We start from the raw sequence: 23467 nt of genomic DNA, 5'->3' as shown, positions 1-23467 counted from the left end.
CACCCTCCTTCCTCTGCTATCTGCATAAGACTCCTCCCCCTCCTGCCTCTGCTATCTGCATGAGACTCCTCCCCCCTCCTTCCTCTGCTATCTGCATGAGACTCCTCCCCCTCCTTCCTCTGCTATCTGCATGAGACCCCTCCCCCCTCCTTCCTCTGCTATCTGCATGAGACTCCTCCCCCTCCTTCCTCTGCTATCTGCATAAGACTCCTCCCCCTCCTTCCTCTGCTATCTGCATGAGACTCCTCCCCCTCCTTCCTCTGCTATCTGCATAAAACTCCTCCCCCTCCTGCCTCTGCATGAGACTCCTCCCCCTCCTTCCTCTGCTATCTGAATGAGACTCCTCCCCCTCCTTCCTCTGCTATCTGCATGAGACTCCTCCCCCTCCTCCCTCTGCATGAGACTCCTCCCCCTTCCCCCTCCTTCCTCTGCTATCTGCATGAGACTCCTCCCCCTCCTGCCTCTGCTATCTGCATAAGACTCCTCCCCCTCCTTCCTCTATCTGCATAAGACTCCTCCCCCTCCTTCCTCTATCTGCATGAGACTCCTCCCCCTCCCTCCTCTGCTATCTGCACGAGTCACTTATGACAAGTTTTCCTGACACCAAGAGATAAAAGGTGACAGAAGAGAGAGCTCCAGCACACAGCCTGTGACTGACAGCCTCAGCTCTGTTCCTGTGTGAAGGGGGTGTGTGCCTTCCCTCCAATCAGCTCTCAGAGCTCTCCACCACTTGATATTCAGAGATCCTGTGTATATTCTGTACTTTGAATGGATGTAGAGAAGACTGCAGATAAACAGGTACAACTTATGTAGAAGGATTGGTGTCACTTCTCTGGGGATATGGAGGGATTACAGCCTCCTCCACCACCCCAAAGATGCTGCTTGTAGGACCTTTTCTAACATCCCGCCAGCACAGCGCCCCCCTGTGGAAGCCCTCGGACTCTCACACTGGGGCTGCAGGGGAGACGTTTTTCAGGCGCAAACGTCTCCAGTGTGAAAAGAGTCTTAATGGATTTACACCGAGCGGCTCGAATCCTCCTCTTCTCGTGTCCCTCTTTGATGATCCTGGCCCCTCCCTCCTGAGCGCCCCCCACAGGAAGCAGCTTACTATGGGGGCACCCGAGCCAAGCCACACCTCCGTGTGTCCAATCAGACACAGAGCTGCGACCCCGCCCACTTTCTCCCCTCATTGGCTTTGATTGACAGCAGCGGGAGCCAATGCCACCACTGGTGTGTCTCAGCCAATCAGGAAGGAGAATCTCGCATGGCTGAGACACTCATGGACATCGCTGGACAGAGAGGGGGCTCATGTAAGTATTGAGGGGGGGGCATACAAAAGATTTTTTATCTTAATGTACATTCTGCCTTTACAATCACTTTAAGGAATCATTGCGCAGGCTCATGAAGTCTCCAATATGTGATCTGTGCAATTGTTTCCATAAGAGAACTGAGAAATGTAACATTGTATCTGTTCATTCATCACTCCTCTTATCCTTCAAGGTCCAGAGCATTTGTGTCCCGGCCCCTCCCACAGGGGTTTGGAGGAGGAGTCACTTTCTGACAGCTATACTGGCGTTACCATGGTTACCGTCTACAGCTGGGAATTTTAGCTGGAATATCTCCCCAATGGAGGGACAAGAAAGATCTCAGCATGTGAGTCTAACGCCCCCCCCAACATTTATGGGGTTCCTAATGCCCCCCCAACATTCATGGGGGTTCCTAACACCCCCCCAACATTCATGGGGTTCCTAATGCCCCCCCAACATTCATGGGGTTCCTAATGCCCCCCCAACATTCATGGGGGTTCCTAACACCCCCCCCAACATTCATGGGGGTTCCTAACGCCCCCCCAACATTCATGGGGTTCCTAATGCCCCCCAACATTCATGGGGGTTCCTAACGCCCCCTCAACATTCATGGGGGTTCCTAACGCCCCCCCAACATTCATGGGGGTTCCTAACGCCCCCCCAACATTCATGGGGTTCCTAATGCCCCCCCAACATTCATGGGGGTTCCTAACACCCCCCCCAACATTCATGGGGGTTCCTAACGCCCCCCCAACATTCATGGGGTTCCTAATGCCCCCCCAACATTCATGGGGGTTCCTAATGCCCCCCCAACATTCATGGGGTTCCTAACGCCCCCCCAACATTCATGGGGGTTCCTAACGCCCCCTCAACATTCATGGGGGTTCCTAACGCCCCCTCAACATTCATGGGGTTCCTAATCCCCAACATTCATGGGGTTCCTAATGCCCCCCCAACATTCATGGGGTTCCTAATGCCCCCCCAACATTCATGGGGGTTCCTAACGCCCCCCCAACATTCATGGGGGTTCCTAACGCCCCCCCAACATTCATGGGGTTCCTAACACCCCCCCAACATTCATGGGGGTTCCTAACGCCCCCCAACATTCATGGGGTTCCTAACGCCCCCCCAACATTCATGGGGGTTCCTAACGCCCCCCAACATTCATGGGGGTTCCTAATGCCCCCCCAACATTCATGGGGTTCCTAATGCCCCCCCAACATTCATGGGGGTTCCTAACGCCCCCCCCAACATTCATGGGGGTTCCTAACGCCCCCCCAACATTCATGGGGTTCCTAACGCCCCCCCAACATTCATGGGGTTCCTAACACCCCCCCAACATTCATGGGGTTCCTAACGCCCCCCAACATTCATGGGGTTCCTAACACCCCCCCAACATTCATGGGGGTTCCTAACGCCCCCCCAACATTCATGGGGTTCCTAACACCCCCCCAACATTCATGGGGTTCCTAACGCCCCCCCAACATTCATTGGGGTTCCTAACGCCCCCTCAACATTCATGGGGTTCCTAATGCCCCCCCAACATTCATGGGGGTTCCTAACGCCCCCCCAACATTCATGGGGGTTCCTAACGCCCCCCCAACATTCATGGGGGTTCCTAACGCCCCCCCAACATTCATGGGGTTCCTAATGCCCCCCCAACATTCATAGGGTTCCTAACACCCCCCCAACATTCATGGGGTTCCTAACGCCCCCCCAACATTCATGGGGTTCCTAATGCCCCCCCAACAATCCTGTGGAATGTATCCTTACTGTTCAGACATGGCGGTGATGGAACGTTGGTGATGTCCGGCAGTGGAAGGGATCCGTTCTGTAACAGCGGTTGGGTGAAATGTTGCACAGTGTAAACGTTTCCAAAATTATCATCTCCTGGATCTTTATTGTTATTCTGAAATAATATTGAAGAATGAGAAACGCTGATCTGCGCTGTGATAGTAATTATATAAAGAATGGAGCGATCGTTCCTAGAAATATCTGTTTATATTCTGAGTGATGAAACGAGAGATAAAGACCCCCCAGAGAAAAAGACCCCCCCAGAGAGAAAAAGACCCCCCCAGAGAGATAAATACCCCCCCAGAGAGATAAAGACCCCCCCAGAGAGATAAATCCCCCCCCAGAGAGATAAAGACCCCCCCAGAGAGATAAAGACCCCCCCCAGAGAGATAAATACCCCCCCAGAGAGATAAATACCCCCCCCAGAGAGATAAATACCCCCCCAGAGAGATAAATACCCCCCCCAGAGAGATAAATACCCCCCCCAGAGAGATAAATACCCCCCCAGAGAGATAAATACCCCCCCGAGAGATAAATACCCCCCCCAGAGAGATAAATACCCCCCCCAGAGAGATAAATACCCCCCCAGAGAGATAAAGACCCCCCCGAGATATAAAGACCCCCCCAGAGAGATAAATACCCCCCGAGAGAGATAAATACCCCCCCCAGAGAGATAAAGACCCCCCCAGAGAGATAAAGACCCCCCCAGAGAGATAAAGACCCCCCCGAGATATAAAGACCCCCCCCAGAGATATAAAGACCCCCCCAGAGAGATAAAGACCCCCCAGAGAGATAAAGACCCCCCCAGAGAGATGAAGACCCCCAGAGCGATCGGTGGTGTGAAGTGTGGATCTAGGGGAGGGATTCTATTGGGATGGAAGGGATCTCTGCTGTAAAAGCGTAGTTTGATCGATCGGTCACTCCCTGAGGAGGGCGGATATTTCTCCTCTTGGTGGTTCCGGTTCACGGATACATTATAGAAGAATTTCCTACACAATTTTCAGCGACAGCGGATGTCACTTTGTGGGCGGAGCAGTCGAACGTTTCTACGGGATTCACCAGCACAGATCATTTCTGGACATCGATGGTATACTCAGATCTAATTGGACGATTAGTTGTATCATTTTTGCACAATTGACTGTCATACACATTTGATCGTTCTGTTTTTTGTTTTTCATACAATTCATATTTATGTAGAGAGATATTTCTATGATCGATCGCGCCATTTATTATTTATTCACATCATTCTTTATAATCCATCAGTGCGATTCCGACAGCGGCAATACGAATGTAATACTTACCGAGAGGAAAGTCTGTCCGGTACTGTCTGCGAAGGAACGGAAAAAGAGCGTTAGAACAGCGAAGGAAGCGCAATCTACCAATATGGCCGCCCATGTGACCCCAAAATCCCCGCTACTCCCCCGCCACGTGTGCAGAGCGCACCCCACAACCTCTCCTATAACATTCACTGAATGATCAGAGACTGCAGACATAGTACAGGAGATGATCAGAGACTGCAGACATAGTACAGGAGATGATCAGAGACTGCAGACATAATACAGGAGATGATCAGAGACTGCAGACATGATACAGGAGATGATCAGAGACTGCAGACATAATACAGGAGATGATCAGAGACTGCAGACATAGTACAGGAGATGATCAGAGACTGCAGACATAGTACAGGAGATGATCAGAGACTGCAGACATAATACAGGAGATGATCAGAGACTGCAGACATAATACATGAGATGATCAGAGACTGCAGACATAATACAGGAGATGATCAGAGACTGCAGACATAATACAGGAGATGATCAGAGACTGCAGACATAATACAGGAGATGATCAGAGACTGCGGACATAATACAGGAGATGATCAGAGACTGCGGACATAATACATGAGATGATCAGAGACTGCAGACATAATACAGGAGATGATCAGAGACTGCAGACATAGTACAGGAGATGATCAGAGACTGCAGACATAGTACAGGAGATGATCAGAGACTGCAGACATAGTACAGGAGATGATCAGAGACTGCAGACATAGTACAGGAGATGATCAGAGACTGCAGACATAATACAGGAGATGATCAGAGACTGCAGACATAATACAGGAGATGATCAGAGACTGCAGACATAGTACAGGAAATGATCAGAGACTGCAGACATAGTACAGGAGATGATCAGAGACTGCAGACATAGTACAGGAGATGATCAGAGACTGCAGACATAATACAGGAGATGATCAGAGACTGCAGACATAATACAGGAGATGATCAGAGACTACAGACATAGTACAGGAGATGATCAGAGACTGCAGACATAATACAGGAGATGATCAGAGACTGCAGACATAATACAGGAGATGATCAGAGACTACAGACATAGTACAGGAGATGATCAGAGACTGCAGACATAATACAGGAGATGATCAGAGACTGCGGACATAATAGAGGAGATGATCAGAGACTGCAGACATAATACAGGAGATGATCAGAGACTGCAGACATAATACATGAGATGATCAGAGACTGCAGACATAGTACAGGAGATGATCAGAGACTGCAGACATAATACAGGAGATGATCAGAGACTGCGGACATAATACAGGAGATGATCAGAGACTGCGGACATAATACAGGAGATGATCAGAGACTGCGGACATAATACATGAGATGATCAGAGACTGCAGACATAATACAGGAGATGATCAGAGACTGCAGACATAGTACAGGAGATGATCAGAGACTGCAGACATAGTACAGGAGATGATCAGAGACTGCAGACATAATACAGGAGATGATCAGAGACTGCAGACATAATACAGGAGATGATCAGAGACTGCAGACATAGTACAGGAGATGATCAGAGACTGCAGACATAATACAGGAGATGATCAGAGACTGCAGACATAGTACAGGAGATGATCAGAGACTGCAGACATAATACAGGAGATGATCAGAGACTGCAGACATAGTACAGGAGATGATCAGAGACTGCAGACATAGTACAGGAGATGATCAGAGACTGCAGACATAGTACAGGAGATGATCAGAGACTGCAGACATAATACAGGAGATGATCAGAGACTGCAGACATAATACAGGAGATGATCAGAGACTGCAGACATAGTACAGGAGATGATCAGAGACTGCAGACATAGTACAGGAGATGATCAGAGACTGCAGACATAGTACAGGAGATGATCAGAGACTGCGGACATAATACAGGAGACGATCAGAGACTGCAGACATAGTACAGGAGATGATCAGAGACTGCAGACATAGTACAGGAGATGATCAGAGACTGCAGACATAGTACAGGAGATGATCAGAGACTGCAGACATAGTACAGGAGATGATCAGAGACTGCAGACATAGTACAGGAGATGATCAGAGACTGCAGACATAATACAGGAGATGATCAGAGACTGCAGACATAGTACAGGAGATGATCAGAGACTGCAGACATAATACAGGAGATGATCAGAGACTGCAGACATAGTACAGGAGATGATCAGAGACTGCAGACATGATACATTAGAGATTGTGTAATTTTAAATGTCTTCAGCTTACCTGTAGAATTGTGGGGGGGGGAGGGGTGTTTTCTGGTATAGTTTATATATACCCCAAAGGCGACCACTACCACCAAGGCCACTATGGTGGCTGCAGCAAGACCGATCCATAGAAGACCTTTACTTTCTAAAAAAAAAAAATGAAATGCTTTAAGGGGTGAAAAAACCTCATATACATCGCTTATCATGTATTCACCACACACTTCTACAGTATGTGACAAAAGTAAGTACACCCCTCAGTGACATTTGTGTAAATCTTTTCTTGTATCTTTTCATGTGACAACACTGAAGAAATGACACTTGTCTACAATGTAAAGTAGTGAGTGTACAGCTTGTATAACAGTGTAAATTTACTGTCCCCTCAAAATAACTCAACACACAGCCATTAATGTCTAAACCGCTGGCAACAAAAGTCAGTACACCCCTAAGTGAAAATCTCCAAATTGGGCCCAAAGTGTCAATATTTTGTGTGGCCACCATTATTTCTTTATAGTACATCACGGGACACAGAGGCTCATAGTAATTACTAAATGGGTTATATCTCACCTTCAAGTACTGGACACTGGTGTAATCAGACAGGAAGTCCACTCCTTATATAACCCCTCCCCTACAGGAAGTCCCCTCCCTATATAACCCTTCCCCTACAGGAAGTCTCCTCCCTATATAACCCCTCCCCTACAGGAAGTCCACTCCCTATATAACCCCTCCCTTACAGGAAGTCCACTCCCTCTATAACCCCTCCCCTACAGGAAGTCCCTCCCTATATAACCCCTCCCCTACAGGAAGTCCACTCCCTCTATAACCCCTCCCCTACAGGAAGTCCACTCCCTCTATAACCCCTCCCTTACAGGAAGTCCACTCCCTCTATAACCCCTCCCCTACAGGAAGTCCCCTCCCTCTATAACCCCCTCCCCTACAGGAAGTCCACTCCCTCTATAACCCCTCCCTTACAGGAAGTCCACTCCCTCTATAACCCCTCCCCTACAGGAAGTCCCCTCCCTCTATAACCCCCTCCCCTACAGGAAGTCCACTCCCTCTATAACCCCTCCCCTACAGGAAGTCCCCTCCCTATATAACCCCTCCCCTACAGGAAGTCCCCTCCCTATATAACCCTGCCTCCACAGGAAGTCCCCTCCCTATATAACCCCGCCTCCACAGGAAGTCCACTCCCTATATAACCCCTCCCCTACAAGAAAGTCCACTCTCTCTATAACCCCTCCCCTACAGGAAGTCCCCTCCCTATATAACCCCGCCTCCACAGGAAGTCCCCTCCCTATATAACCCCGCCTCCACAGGAAGTCCACTCCCTATATAACCCCTCCCACCTCCCTATATAACCCCTCCCCTACAGGAAGTCCCCTCCCTATATAACCCCTCCCCTACAGGAAGTCCCCTCCCTATATAACCCCTCCCATACAGGAAGTCCCCTCCCTATATAACCCCTCCCATACAGGAAGTCCCCTCCCTATATAACCCCTCCCCTACAGGGAGTACCTCAGTTTTTTCGCCAGTGTCTGAGGTGTTGGTCACGGTTGATGTTCTGCTCCTGGATGTCCTGAACAGGGTCAGGGAGCTTCTCTATCGGATCCATTCAAAGAGCCAAACAAAGGCTAAAGTGGATGGTCCCCGAGGCCTGGATACCGAAGAACGAGGTTTTGTCTGTAATGCTTCTCTTAGGAGAGCTGGCCCCTGGGATCCAGCACCTCGGTCACATTGCTATATCACAGGTTTGCTCTGGCGGGGCGCTATATAAGGCCCAAGGTAGTGGACCGTACAGAGGGGACCCCGTCCTTGAAGGTCTGGCATGACACCGCCGTGATGGGTGAAGATCGGGTCTCTGTGATATTCCAGCAGTACCCTGCACTGAGGAATGGTGAGTCTGCATTGGTTTGCAGTGCTCTATGAAGAGAACGATCTCAATGTCTGTTCCCCGGGGGCCCCTGGGAGCCGTGTGCTGTTCTATCATGCTTGTACTCGGGCTCAGGCAGGCTGCTGGTTTTTCCCCAGCCACTAGAGGGTGCAGATTTACTCCTAGCCTATTGTTATTGTAGACAGGAAGAGGAAGGGCAGCCATTACCATGTGCTGACAGATCGATCGGCTTTGCAGACAGAGCAGCGGAGTGTGTGAGTGCCGGCTTGGGAACCAGTACAGACAAGTCATGATTACATGCTGCATATTTCTGCCTATCCATGGGGCATGTAGAGCTGGAAGTAGTAGATACACCCCGGGGTGATTAGCAGTTCACTTTAAGTGTCATTTTCTGCTTGTGGGCAGGAACAGCATAAGATACGTGCTTGTAGATCTGAAATGCTTGTTGTTATATTACATGTTTGAAAGGTTTGTCAATAGTGCATATGTGCTTGTTATCCTACAGGGAGAAGTAGAGGGCCAACTGCAGATGAGCAGGTGCTTGCTAAAATCGCACAGTTGCTAACATACACAGATGCTGAATTGTACAGTTGCTAAGCTCGCACAGTTGCTGCTTAAACAAACGGGTTGCATAAAGATACATGGTCATGTGTGTACAAAATGCATGTTTGGACATGTTTGTGTTAAATAACACACAAAACATGCTTATTTTTTTTGATCACATAAGAACGCGTGATCGCATAAGGTGACACGCTCACATAAAGATGCATGTTTATGTTTTTATAGATATGCATCGTTTTTTTTTCTTTTCTCCTAGTCGCATGGTCATGCAGAAAGGTTTGATCGCATTAAGATGCTTGACCATCAGGCTAGAAAACCTCCACAGGATCCTCATGCAGGTGCTTACAAGCTAACCAAATGCACAACTGCAGGGATGCACAGTTGCTGGTACGCATTGTTGCTAATGCACAAACAGTTAAATCGCATGATTGCGGAAACGCATGTTGGCGGAGGATAACGTCCTCTTTACTAGTCCACATGTTTGCATAAAATACATGAGTTTGGAATGTACATCATGTGGGTAAAACAAGTAACAGAACATGTTCTTGTTGACCACATAAAGATACATGTTTTCTGTTGGTATGGATTTACATGTGTTTTACATAGTCGCATGAGGACGCTGGGTCACATTAAAGTGCTTGTTTGCACAGAAATGCCTAAAATTGCATAAAAATGCTGGATTGCATAAAGATGCTTGATCGCACAAGAGTCCTTGGTCACAAGGGTACTTGTCCGCACAGTAGTGCTTATAATGTATAAAATGTTTGATCATATAAAAATGCAGAATCGCATAAGGATGCATGATCGCCTAAAGTTGCATGATTGCCTAGATTGGCATGGTTGCATAACGAGGCATGTTAATTTAAATTTTCCTTAAATATACAGGATTCTTTATGTTCAGGGTTAGGAATATGTGTCTGCATGGATACACGTTGTGTAATGTTGCATAACACGTTCATAAAACGCATGCTTGCTTGTAGGATGCCTGTTCCATAGCACACGTGTTCTATGTATGCGTGTATACAGCGCACACTTTTCTTGTTTTGCCTAAAACATATTTGTATGAATTTATGCTTCCATAAAGGGCATATGGCGTTAAAACTTGCCTCCTACACATATGGGGAGCTGTTTGCATGAGCTACAGAGGTTGTCTGCGCTTCGCAGGGGAACAGCACCTCTTCCGGTTGGTGGTCTGGCCCTTCGGGTTAGCCAAAGTGCCCGGGGGTAAAGGCCCAGGGTATAGCAGTAATGGCATACCGAGGCAATCTGCTGCTGATAAGATTAGTCAGTAGCATGGCTGGACCTAGGTGGTCAAGTATCTGGAACTCCTGGGTTGGGATCCCAGTCTAAAGGTACTTTCTTATGGTCGGTAAGGAGCTTGGAGTGTTTGGGACTCAGCCCAAAAAGGGGTCAAGGCAAGGAAGAGTTCCTTACATTTACCTTTGCTAAGGTGCTAGGGAAGATGGCTTCATTCAAAGTGGTTCCCTATGGTCAGTTTCATTCAAGGCCGCTATAAACATTATTCTGTCTGCCTGGAACAAGTAGATCTTAACCTAGGCATTATCTAAAGGGTCTGGTCCCGGGAATACGCCGGAACCTCAGCAAGATGGCAGAAAGGAAGATTCTTCACGCCGATTACCTGGGAGGTGGTGGTTACGAAGGCTGGCCTCTAGGGATAGAGACCAGTCCTGAAGGAGACCACTGCCCAAGGGAAGTGGTGAAGCTCAGAGAGCCTTGACTGTCGACATTCTAGATCTTCCGATGGCACGTCTGGCTTAATGGCTTGGGCGTTTACATTACAGGATTGTTTTGTCAAGGTACAATCTGACAATGCCACATCAGTGATTTACTTCATTTACCAAGGAGGCACTAGAAGTCACACAGCCAGAGGGAAGTGGGCCATGTTCTGGTTTGGGCAGAGGAGCTTGTACCTTGCCTATCGACAATCTTCATATCATGAAATGGAGAATTGACAGGCGGCTCTCTGGAGCCGTCAACAATTGTTCCCGGGAGAATGGCCTCTGCACCTCGACTTTTTTCTGACCAGATAAGAATTTTGGGCGTCCAGGTTCAACAAGAAGTTGGACAGCTTTGTGTCAAGGGCTAGGGATCCACTTGCATATGGGACAGATGCATTATACCTCGTTTCCACTGAGCGGATCGGTTCGGGTCAGTACAGTTTGGAAGGCCTAGAATGGTCCGGCCTATTCAGGTGAGCGTTTCCACTGCAAGTCGGACTGACAGGGGCCATACGTGGGTTTAGAAAAAATGCCTAGCGTGGCGTCACACGTCCACCAATCAGTGGAATGTATCGTAGCTCCGCCCTATCCGAACCGTACCATTTTCTATGGCCCCACATCTGAAGCAGGACCCAGAATGGTGTGGTTCGGTTGTATTGGCCACTTTCATATTGGAAACACTCAAAATAGCGTACCGAACCGATCCGCTCAGTGGAAACGAGGCATTAGTGACCCCGTGGGATCAGTTTTTCACTGCTTTATACGTTCCTCATAATTCAGCTGCTTCCGCAGCTTCTACGCAGGATCAAAGTGGAAGGGAAGCCAGTAATACTACTAGCCTGGCATGGCCCAGAAGATCCTGGTATGCAGAGATCGTAAGGTTGGCAGTAGGGAAACCATGGACTCTTCCATCTAGTCCAGACTTGCTTTCGCCTCAAGGCGTTAATGCGTTTTGCGTTGTCAGCTTCTTAGAAGAGGTAGGTCTTGAGTTTTTTCCTGAAGGCCTGATGGTTTTCTTCCATGTGGATGTGAGTCGGAAGAATGTTCCATGGCCGAGGTCCTTGGACTGCAAATCTTCGTTCTCCCTTTGCTTTGTAGCGGTCTTTGGGAATAAGGAGGAGGTTTTGGTTAGATGATCGCAGATTGTGTTTTATTTTCTCTCAAAGGTATTGAGCGTTACCTTGTATGCATTTGTGGGTGAGTCAGAGGGTCTTGAATGTGATCCGATTCTTTACCATTAGCCAACGTAGGCTCCTCAGGGATGGACTCCCAGGGTTTTTTTCCTGTTATCAGTCTTGCCGCCACGTTTTGGATGGCCTGTAGGCGTGCAAGCTGATATTGGGGTAATCCTATGTAGAGCGAGTTTGCGTAGTCGGGAATTGATGATTGTTCCAACTACTGCTGCTTTGTCATCTTCTGGGATGAAGGGGATGAGTCTACGTAGCAGATGGTGAGATCCGCTGACTACTGATCCTATTTGTGCATCCATTGTCATTTCTGAGTCAAAGATAACCCTGAGACTCTTGGCTTTGGTGCTTGGAGGGATGGTCTGTCCAAAGATGGTTGGAGGTGTCCATGGAGTCTTGGTTTTGGGATTTTGGTTAGCGTGTAGGAGAAGAAGTTCTGTTTTGGACCCGTTGAGTTTGAGGGAGCTAATGGTCATCCAGTCATCTATCAAAGTGAGGCATTTCTGTAATTGCTGATGAAGGTCTTTTTGTACGGTGATTCGAAAGTAGCTTTGGGTGTCATCAGCTTATGAGTGGAAGCAGAGGTCCGATTTTTTTTTTTTTTTGATTTTGAGGAGTGGGCGGATGTAGATGTTGAATAGGACTGGTGATAAGGGTGAACCCTGAGGGACTCCACAGGAGATTGTTCGGGTTTCAGAGGTGAATGCTCCAAGTTTCACTATCTGAGAGCGATTCTCTAAGAAGGATGTAAACCATTTTAGAGCAGAATCTGTAGCTCCTGCTACTTCTGTGAGGCGGACAAGTAGAGTATTGTGGTCCACTGTATCAAATGCTGCACTGAGGTCTAACAGTACCAGGAGACACGATTCTCTGTCATCTGCTGCTTCAAGGGCATCATCCCATATTTTGAGAAGTGCTGTTTCTGTGCCATGGCCTGGGCGGAAGCCTGATTGCAGAGGGTCCAGGAGTTGGTGTGTGTCCAGGTGGCGTTGTAGCTGTTGTACTACCACTTTCTCCATAATCTTGGAGATGGTGTTGAGGCTTGTTATCGGTCTGCAGTAGTTAGGGTCTTTGAACGACTGATTTATGAGATGTGTTATAGTGGGAGCCAAGATGTCGGAGCATTCTTTCAGGAGTTTAGTGGGGATGATGTCGTTTGATGTGCTGTCTCAGGCTTCTCATAATGTTTTTAGTCGTGTCAATGGTGATTGGGGTCAACGTGAAATCCGGTGGTTGTGTGATGTTCGTGTCGATATCCTCTTTTTGCTTTGGTTGGCTAAGGTTGGTTGTTTTTTTTTCTGTTGAATTGATTTCCGAATGTTGTCGAATTTGATAACTCATTGCAGAATTCTTGAGTGTTATTTGCTGGTGGCTCTAAGCAGGTCGGGTTCATTGACTGGGCGACTATTTTGAAAAGTTCCCACGGCCGATTAAAGGCAGTTGAGATGGTGTTTGAGAAATGTTCTTTTTTGGCTTTGCAGATTGCTTTGTGGACAACGCGTATAAATCCGCCAGTTGGGTCGCACTTGTGCCCATGGGGTTGAGTCTAGTTTTGTCGGTGTACAAGGACAGCTCCTTGGGCCGATGCATCATATTCCTTTGATCCTCCTAATGGGGGAATTGGTGTTCTCCGTTGCGGTAGCCTCCACAAGAGAGTTTCAGTGTTGGCAGCTTTCTTTTGCATAGTGCCATACTGAATTATTCTTAGGGATAGGGTGATGTTAAATCCTCACCCAGACTTTTTCATTTTTCCTAAAACAATCTAGCTGTCATTTGAATTGTTTCTTACCTTCCTTCTTGTTCTGCGGAAGGAAAGTTATTAATTCCTCAATATAGTGAGAGCGGTTAAAGGTATATCTGAATGTTTCAGATATGGGAATCTGACGTTTGTTGTGCTGCCAGAGGACCCTAAGAATGGGCAGGCAGCGTTCAAATCAGCTATCTAAAATGGTTGCCCTCTCTCGTTGTAGTGAGAGCAGTCAAGGCCTATCTGAAGTGACTGCTCAGATACGGAAAAACTGATGTTTGTGGAGCTACCTGGAGGTCCCAGGATAGGGCAGATGGTGTCTAAATGAACTCTTTTAATGCAGATTCGTCACGTTATTATTCAGGCTTGCGGTTTGAAGAAAAGGTTTTCTCCTTGGAGTGCACTTTACCAGGGCAGTAAGCGCTTCATGGGCGGTGCGTTACCACGTCTTTATGACTCAGATTTACAAGGCCACCACTTGGTCGTCTATTCAAACGTTCACTAATTTCTATCAGGTGAATGTAAGACAGCAAGAGGATGCCGCTTTGGGCGCAGTGTACTGCAGGCAGCAGTATAGGTCCTCCCGTCGGATGGCGGTCTGCATTTATTTGTGTCTCCTCCCCTCAGTAGGCATTGCTTTAGGACATCCCACTTAGTAATTACTATGAGTCTCTGCGTCCCGTGATGTACGATAAAGAAAATAGGATTTTACAGGTAAGCTGTTATAAGAATCCTATTTTTCCAGCACTGCCTTAACCCTCTTGGGCATGGAGGTCACCAGAGCTTCACAGGTTGTCACTGGAGTCCTCTTCCCCTCCTCCATGATGACATCACAGAGCTGGTGGATGTTAGAGACCTTGCGCTCCTCCACCTTCCGTTTGAGGATGTCCCACAGATGATCAATAGGGTTTAGGTCTGGAGACATGCTTGGCCAGTCCATCACCTTTACCCTCAGCTTCTTTAGCAAGGCAGTGGTGGTCTTGGAGGTGTGTTTGGGGTGGTTATCATGTTGGAATACTGCCCTGCGGTCCAGTCTCTGAAGGGAGGGGATCATGCTCTGCTTCAGTAGGTCACAGTACATGTTGGCATTCATGGTTCCCTCAATGATCTGTAGCTCCCCAGTGCCGGCAGCACTCATGTACCCCCAGACCATGACACTCCCACCACCATGCTTGACTGTAGACAAGACACACTTGTCTTTGTCCTCCTCACCTGGTTAGAAGAGGCTTCCTTCTGGGATGACAGCCATGCAGACCAATTTGATGCAGTGTGTGGCGTATGGTCTGAGCACTGACAGGCTGACCCCCCCACCCCTACAACCTCTGCAGCAATGCTGGCAGCACTCATACGTCTATTTCCCAAAGACAACCTCTGGATATGACGCTGAGCACGTGACCTCAACTTCTTTGGTGGACCATGGCGAGGCCTGTTCTGAGTGGAACCTGTCCTGTTATACCGCTTCAGCCCTGGAAGATTTTACCCCCTTCCTGACCAGAGCACTTTTTGTGATTCAGCACTGCGTCGCTTTAACTGACAATTGCGCGGTCGTGCGATGTTGCACCCAAACAAAATTAACGTCCTTTTTTCCACACAAATAGAGCTGTCTTTTGGTGGGATTTGATCACCTCTGCGTTTTTTTTTATTTTTTGCGCTATAAACAAAAAAAGAGTGACAATTTTGAAAAAAACACATTTTTTACTTTTTGCTATAATATCCTCCAAAAATATATAAAAAAAATTATTTTTTTCCTCAGTTTAGGCCGATTATGTATTCTTCTACATATCTTTGGCAAAAAAAAAGTCAAAATAGGGGATAGTTTTATGGCATTTTTATATTCATTTTTTTTATTAGTAATGGCGGCGATCTGCAATTTTTATCGGGACTGCAACATTATGGCGTACACATCGGACAATTTTAACACATTTTTGGGACCATTGTCATTAATACAGCGATCAGAGCTATAAAAATGAATTGATTACTGTAAAAATGTCACTGGCAGGGAAGGGGTTAACACTAGGGGGCGATAAAAGGGTTAATTGTGTTCCCTAGTGTGTGTTCTAACGAAAGGAGGGAGGGGACTGTGCAGGGGAGATGACCGATCGCTGTTCTGAACAGACGATCTGTCACTTCTCCCCTCAGAGAACCAGGAACTGTGCGTTTACACACAGAGATCCCGGTTCTCCGTGTGTCAGCAGCGATCGCGGGAGCCCGGCAGTGATTGTGACCGCCGGGCACTGGCATCGGCTCAGGGGGGTGAGCGGGGGATGCGCCCGCCCCTAGTGGCCACAGGGCGAAACATCGTTGCATAACATTATTTCACCCAGCCGTGCCATTATACCGCAGTACAACTACAGCGGCTGGTCGGCATGTGGTTATACCGCTGTATGGTCTTGGCCACCGTGCTGCAGCTCAGTTTCAGGGTCTTGGCAATCTTCTTATAGCCTAGGCCATCTTTATGTAGAGCAACAATTCTTTTTTTCAGATCCTCAGAGAGTTCTTTGCCATGAGGTGCCATGTTGTACTTCCAGTGACCAGTATGAGAGAGTGAGAGCGATAACACCAAATTTAACACACCTGCTCCCCATTCACACCTGAGACCTTGTAACACTAACGAGTCACATGACATCGGGGAGGGAAAATGGCTAATTGGGCTCAATTTGGGGATTTTCACTTAGGGGTGTACTGACTTTTGTTGCCAGCGGTTTAGACATTAATGGCTGTGTGTTGAGTTATTTTGAGGGGACAGTAAATTTACACTGTTATACAAGCTGTACACTCACTACTTTACATTGTAGACAAGTGTCATTTCTTCAGTGTTGTCACATGAAAAGATAGAAGAAAAGATTTACACAAATGTCACTGAGGGGTGTACTTACTTTTTTAGATATTGTATGTGATATGTAACATGGATGGGGGAATTATATATCAGTATTCCGGAAACTTTTCTCACCTTCCGGCCTAATGACTGCCTCGGGATCGGGACAATGATCCTTACACTCCGCTCCTTTACACCTAGGGGTAGAAATTATCATTTCATTATTAGTTAAACATCTTTACATACAAACGCAGTATGCATAGGTCTAGTACAGGGGTCTCCAAACTGCGGCCCAGGGGCCTGATTTGGCCCTTTGTATGTCCTTATCTGGCCCTTGGAGCACTATTCCTCCCACTGACACCAATGATGGAGCACTATTCCTCCCACTGACACCAATGATGGGGCACTATTCCTCCCACTGACACCAATGATGGGACACTATTCCTCCCACTGACACCAATGATGGAGCACTATTCCTCCCACTGACACCAATGATGGGGCACTATTCCTCCCACTGATACCAATGATGGGACACTATTCCTCCCACTGATACCAATGATGGGGCACTATTCCTCCCACTGATACCAATGATGGGGCACTATTCCTCCCACTGACACCAATGATGGGGCACTATTCCTCCCACTGACACCAATGATGGGGCACTATTCCTCCCACTGACATCAATGATGGGGCACTATTCCTCCCACTGACATCAATGATGGGGCACTATTCCTCCCACTGATACAAATGATGGGGTATTTTCTACTCTCACTGGCCACAGTCCGGCCCCCTGAAGGCCTAAAGGCTGGTAAACTGGCCCTTTGTTAATAAAGTTTGGAGCCCCCTGGCCTAGAAGAACACAAGTCTTACTATATCCATAGAGTGGAGCCAACCTAAGACATGGCCAGATCTGCAAGGGAAGATAAAGGATACAAACCCTAAAAAATATTGAATGCAGCCACCACATATAATGTAGGAACCTCCCCCATCGCCCCCCATAGTGCCCCCAACAGTGTGCCACTCTACCCCCAACCAACTAACACCCCTGCAGCACCCTCCAGTCTACTAAAGTCCCCATTCTCTTAACTAGACCCACCCCAGCCCCATTCAAGGACTCCATTCCCCACAGCCCCCCCATCTCCTACAGGACTATAAAGCTTGCTACAGTGACACCCCCCCCCCCCCACAGTGCCCCCCAGCCCCATCCTGTATTTTAATACATAGATTGCATTCCCATACTTATATTGTGTTAGTAAACTTTTTGGGGCATGGAAGGTTTGGCCACATGTGCCAGGCCCTGGGTGGAACCCGTGTTCTGGAGTAAAGTTTGTGGTTGGCGTGGAATTACAGGCTGCGATAATTCTTCTACTTACTCTGAACACGGACGACACATCTTGTCCGAGACATGGAAGAAGAAATTATGGAAACATTGGCAGATGGTGTCCTTGTCATCGTGGCCTGCAATGGAGACATTCATGAAGATCACGTCACAAAATACAACACACAGAAACGTTACAAAGTACACCGCACAGAAACGTCACAAAATACACCACACAGAAACGTCACAAAATACAACACACAGAAACGTTACAAAGTACACCGCACAGAAACGTTACAAAGTACACCGCACAGAGAATACACTGCACAGAAACATTACAAAGTACACCGCACAGAAACGTCACAAAATACACCACACAGAAACGTCACAAAATACAACACACAGAAACGTTACAAAGTACACCGCACAGAGAATACACTGCACAGAAACATTACAAAGTACACTGCACAGAAACGTTACAAAGTACACTGCACAGAAACGTTACAAAGTACACCGCACAGAAACGTTACAAAATACACTGCACAGAGAATACACCGCACAGAAACGTTACAAAGTACACCGCACAGAAACGTTACAAAGTACACTGCACAGAGAATACACCGCACAGAAATGTTACAAAGTACACCGCACAGAAACGTCACAAAGTACACCGCACAGAAACGTCACAAAGTACACCGCACAGAAACGTCACAAAGTACACCGCACAGAAACGTCACAAAGTACACCGCACAGAAACGTCACAAAGTACACCGCACAGAAACGTCACAAAGTACACCGCACAGAAACGTTACAAAGTACACCGCACAGAAACGTTACAAAATGACGTTACAATGCTCCTCCCCTGTGTGCGGCGGGTTGCGGTGTCTTCATTATAAATGGTACCCCACTGCGCTTACACTCTGCGTTGTGCCACATATATTTTATTATCCATTGTGGCACATCGGGAGCCCATTCCTTATAAAACATCCAGTGACAGATAAGAAGTACTGGAGGTGGGGGAGGGTATATTGTGCCAGAATGAAGGCGAATATTTCAGAAAAATATATACTTTTTGTTTTATCTTTTATTGGGCAAATTTTTTATTTTTTTGCTTCTAGCATGCATGGAAATCTCTATCATTCCTCTTTGCAGTTGGGCGACGCGTTTCATTGGCCATTTGCAGGAAGATAGCTTACACTTGAAGGCCTGGGTCCCGTTCCGGCATATGGTGCACTCCTGGCATGTGAAGTCTTGGCCGCTGTATTGCTTGAAATGCCCCTCAGGGCACCCGCATTCCGTGTCCTTCTCCCGCTTGCACTCCGACACCGTGATCTGACCGTATTCTGGAAACAAAATCTCAAATTATTGGACATATTACAGATACCAAAGGAAATGAAATACTGGAGAAGAGGTGGCCACCTGGGGTCTTCAGCAGAAGGGGGGTACAAAGAGGGCAGGACCTACAGCCAATGAACCAGACATCCTCCTCTCCAGAACTCCTCCCCGTCACCATAACTCCTCCCCGTCACCATAACTCCTCCCCATCACCATAACTCCTCCCCTCACCATAACTCCTCCCCCATCTCTAACCCCTGGTCTTAGTTAGGCCTTATGGTCTGGTTCCCCCCCTCCCCCCACTAAAACATGCAATCATATCTGGCACTACATCCACTTGAATAATCCATGATCATTGATATTATAAATACGAGTCTGTCAGGATTTGTCTGTATCACTGCCCCCCTCCCCCACTACAGAGGAGACGACCTGGTTGTACTCACGTGTCAGGCAGGTGGTGCACTCCATGCATCGCTTGGAATTGTTGGGAATATCTGAGTATGTTCCACTCTCACAAAGGTCGCACTGCGTTCTTTCTCCCGCTCTGCTGCAGTCACTGACCACCCTGTAACCTGGAAGACATAGACAGACATGATTTACCTCTGTGTGGAAGCAGTGGTCTCTCTGCAGAGTTCTAAACCAGAGCTAAAGCTCTCCAATCTCGGGAGGGGCCTGCAAATTAGACCTCTGCAGAGAGCCTGCTACTTCTACATAGAGGGCAAGAAACCTCTTCTGCATCAGCTGGCAGGGGATGGCTTTTCTACTCCGGCTGTGGCTGCTTTATAGAGAAAATGACACCCCTTGAATGCGCCTCCTGCTGGAATCTCACCGATGGGTTTTTGCTTTTTTTTATTTAAAATCAACGGAATGCATCTCTATGCTCCCGTAAGGACAAAGTGCAACATGACACAGGGTAGGGGACACGGGGTAGATGGCACGGGGTAGATGACATGGGGGAGGAGACACGGGGTAGATGGCACGGGGTAGATGACACGGGGTAGATGACATGGGGGAGGGGACACGGGGTAGATGACACGGGTAGGGGATATGGGGTAGATGACATGGGGGAGGGGACACGGGTAGGTGACACGGGGTAGATGACATGGGGGAGGGGACACGGGGTAGATGACACGGGTAGGGGATATGGGGTAGATGACATGGGGGAGGGGATATGGGGGAGGGGACACGGGGTAGATGACACGGGTAGATGACATGGGGGTGGGGACACGGGGGAGGGGACATGGGTAGATGACACAGGGGAGGGGACATGAGGGAGGGGGCACGGGGTAGATGACACGGATAGATGACATGGGGGTGGGGACACGGGGGAGGGGACACGGGGTAGATGATATGGGGGAGGGGACACGGGGTAGATGACACGGGGGAGGGGACACGGGGGAGGGGACATGGGGGAGGGGACACGGGGGAGGGGACACGGGGGAGGGGACACGGGATAGATGACATGGGGGAGGGGACACGGGGGAGGGGACATGGGGAGGGGACATGGGGGAGGGGACACGGGGGAGGGGACATGGGTAGATGACACGGGTAGATGACACGGGGAGGGGACATGGGGGAGGGGACACGGGGTAGATGACACGGGGGAGGGGACATGGGTAGATGACATGGGTAGATGACACGGGGGAGGGGACATGGGGGAGGGGACACGGGGTAGATGACATGGGGGTGGGGACACGGGGGAGGGGACATGGGTAGATGACACGGGGGAGGGGACATGGGGGAGGGGACACGGGGTAGATGACACGGGGGAGGGGACATGGGGGAGGGGACACGGGGTAGATGACACGGGGGAGGGGACATGGGGAGGGGACACGGGGTAGATGACATGGGGGAGGGGACATGGGGGAGGGGACACGGATAGATGACATGGGGGTGGGGACACGGGTAGGTGAATCATGATGGACATACACTCCTGTTCACATTGGACACATATTGAAAAGTTGTGACAACACATAATAATGCGTTTCGCTGCGTTTTCCTGGATATCGGAAGACAAACCGCCTGATTCCGGCTGTTTAGCGCGTTTAATCTGAGAGTCTGATTGGACGGATCTGATTTATTGATCATTTACATTACAGATATAAATACACCAATCGGGTGTCAGGATTATAGAGGTGAATGGGGGGATGGGCTCTCCCATATTACTCTGAATCAATCAGGTTCTGATATATTAGTTATTGATCTTATATCAGATATAAATGCACCAATCAGGACTACAAAAGGGGGGAGGGGGGTTATTGATCTCTGGATCTCCTCAGAATTTAGTTGATCAGGCCCTGATATATTATATTATTTATCGATCAGATAAAAAGATACTGATATTAATAATTGATCGGATATACTAATAGCACATTACAGATATAACTGCACCTATTAGTATTACAGAAGGGGGGTTATTGATCTCTGGGCCCCCTGACTTGTCTGAAAATGAAGTTGATCAGCCCTGATATATTAGTTATTGATCGTATAATATCAGTACAGATATAATTGCACCCATCAGAACTATAGAAGTGGGGTGGTATTGATCTCCAGGCACCCTCTCAGAATTGATTGGGTTTTGCTATTAGTTATTAGCGGTACTGAGAGGTGGGTAGGGGGCGGAGACAAGGAAGGGGCGGTACTGAGAGGTGGGTAGGGGGCAGAGACAAGGAAGGGGCGGTACTGAGAGGTGGGTAGGGGGCGGAGACAAGGAAGGGGCGGTACTGGGAGGTGGGTAGGGGGCGGAGACAAGGAAGGGGCGGGGTTTAGGTAGTAGATGAGATAGGAATTGGGACGCACCCGCGAGGCACTTGTGGCAGCAGTAGTTTTTTTTTCCTGGGTTTGTATTCGTCGTTGCTGCAGGGGGCGGAGACATTCTCTGATCTCTTCTCTCTATGGAAAGACGTGTTGAAGCCGATTGGCTCGCCGTGGATCAGCAGAGCGTTGGGAAGAGGGATCGCGAGGGTCTGATATACATCGGGGAAGACCCCCAGGAAGGACACCTGAGAAAAGACAAATGGTGAAAATAATATTATAGAACAAATGAGGGTTTTGTGTTCTTTCAGTCATTTTCATTATTGGGTATAAATTGCACAATATGAAGATTTAAAAAAAACATTTTCTGCCAAATCATCACAAACATTCGCACAGCCGCCATCAGAAATCACTTTGTACTGCGATTATTTATTATGATTGTCAGCGCCATCTAGTGGCCAGAATTCCGAAATACCGCAATCAGGAAAGTTCCGCATTATAACCACTAGATGGTGCCGAGGATCAGAGGAGATATAATCAGATTTGTGTTGTGGCCGTTCCAATGTCTGTCACTTCCGTACAGCAATCGATTATTCTTTTTATAAATTGTTCTCTTGGTGTTGAGCAAATTAGCAAAAAAAAAAAAAGGTATAAATGAGGAAAGACAAGATGTGGAACACAAACTTCACCCGAGATTCACAAACCAATCAGAGTTACTCGAATCTATCCAATTCAACCATAAAACAAATACAATACGATCCCAAAGATACAAATCTACAGAGGAAGGCCCCTCCCCCACAGTATATCCAGAGGAAGGCCCCTCCCCCCCTCCTCTCCCCCACAGTATATCCAGAGGAAGGCCCCTCCCCCCCTCCTCTCCCCCACAGTATATCCAGAGGAAGGCCCCTCCCCCCCTCCTCTCCCCCACAGTATATCCAGAGGAAGGCCCCTCCCCCACAGTATATCCAGAGGAAGGCCCCTCCCCCCTCCAGTATATCCAGAGGAAGGCCCCTCCCCCACAGTATATCCAGAGGAAGGCCCCTCCCCCCCTCCTCTCCCCCACAGTATATCCAGAGGAAGGCCCCTCCCCCACAGTATATCCAGAGGAAGGCCCCTCCCCCCTCCAGTATATCCAGAGGAAGGCCCCTCCCCCACAGTATATCCAGAGGAAGGCCCCTCCCCCCCTCCTCTCCCCCACAGTATATCCAGAGGAAGGCCCCTCCCCCACAGTATATCCAGAGGAAGGCCCCTCCCCCCCTCCTCTCCCCCACAGTATATCCAGAGGAAGGCCCCTCCCCCACAGTATATCCAGAGGAAGGCCCCTCCCCCCCTCCTCTCCCCCACAGTATATCCAGAGGAAGGCCCCTCCCCCACAGTATATCCAGAGGAAGGCCCCTCCCCCCCTCCAGTATATCCAGAGGAAGGCCCTTCCCCCACAGTATATCCAGAGGAAGGCCCCT

The 23467-nt window shown here is 48.5% G+C and overlaps 1 protein-coding gene across 1 annotated transcript in view; it reads right to left on the bottom strand.

Moving 5' to 3' along the window:
• TNFRSF1A (TNF receptor superfamily member 1A) overlaps positions 1 to 23467 on the bottom strand; it is a 48611-nt gene that overhangs the window by 5728 nt on the left and 19416 nt on the right. Inside the window, 9 exon segments of the mRNA XM_073595369.1 lie at positions 3081 to 3216; positions 4403 to 4428; positions 6683 to 6808; positions 16736 to 16797; positions 17974 to 18058; positions 19115 to 19261; positions 19697 to 19825; positions 22053 to 22086; positions 22088 to 22255. Of these exon segments, the coding sequence (XP_073451470.1) occupies positions 3081 to 3216; positions 4403 to 4428; positions 6683 to 6808; positions 16736 to 16797; positions 17974 to 18058; positions 19115 to 19261; positions 19697 to 19825; positions 22053 to 22086; positions 22088 to 22255 (913 nt within the window).

This window comes from Aquarana catesbeiana, linkage group LG08, assembly GCF_042186555.1.
Source record: "Aquarana catesbeiana isolate 2022-GZ linkage group LG08, ASM4218655v1, whole genome shotgun sequence".
NCBI lineage: Eukaryota > Metazoa > Chordata > Amphibia > Anura > Ranidae > Aquarana > Aquarana catesbeiana.
Note: the sequence above shows the minus strand (reverse complement) of the source record. Positions and strands in the feature narration are given on the sequence as shown.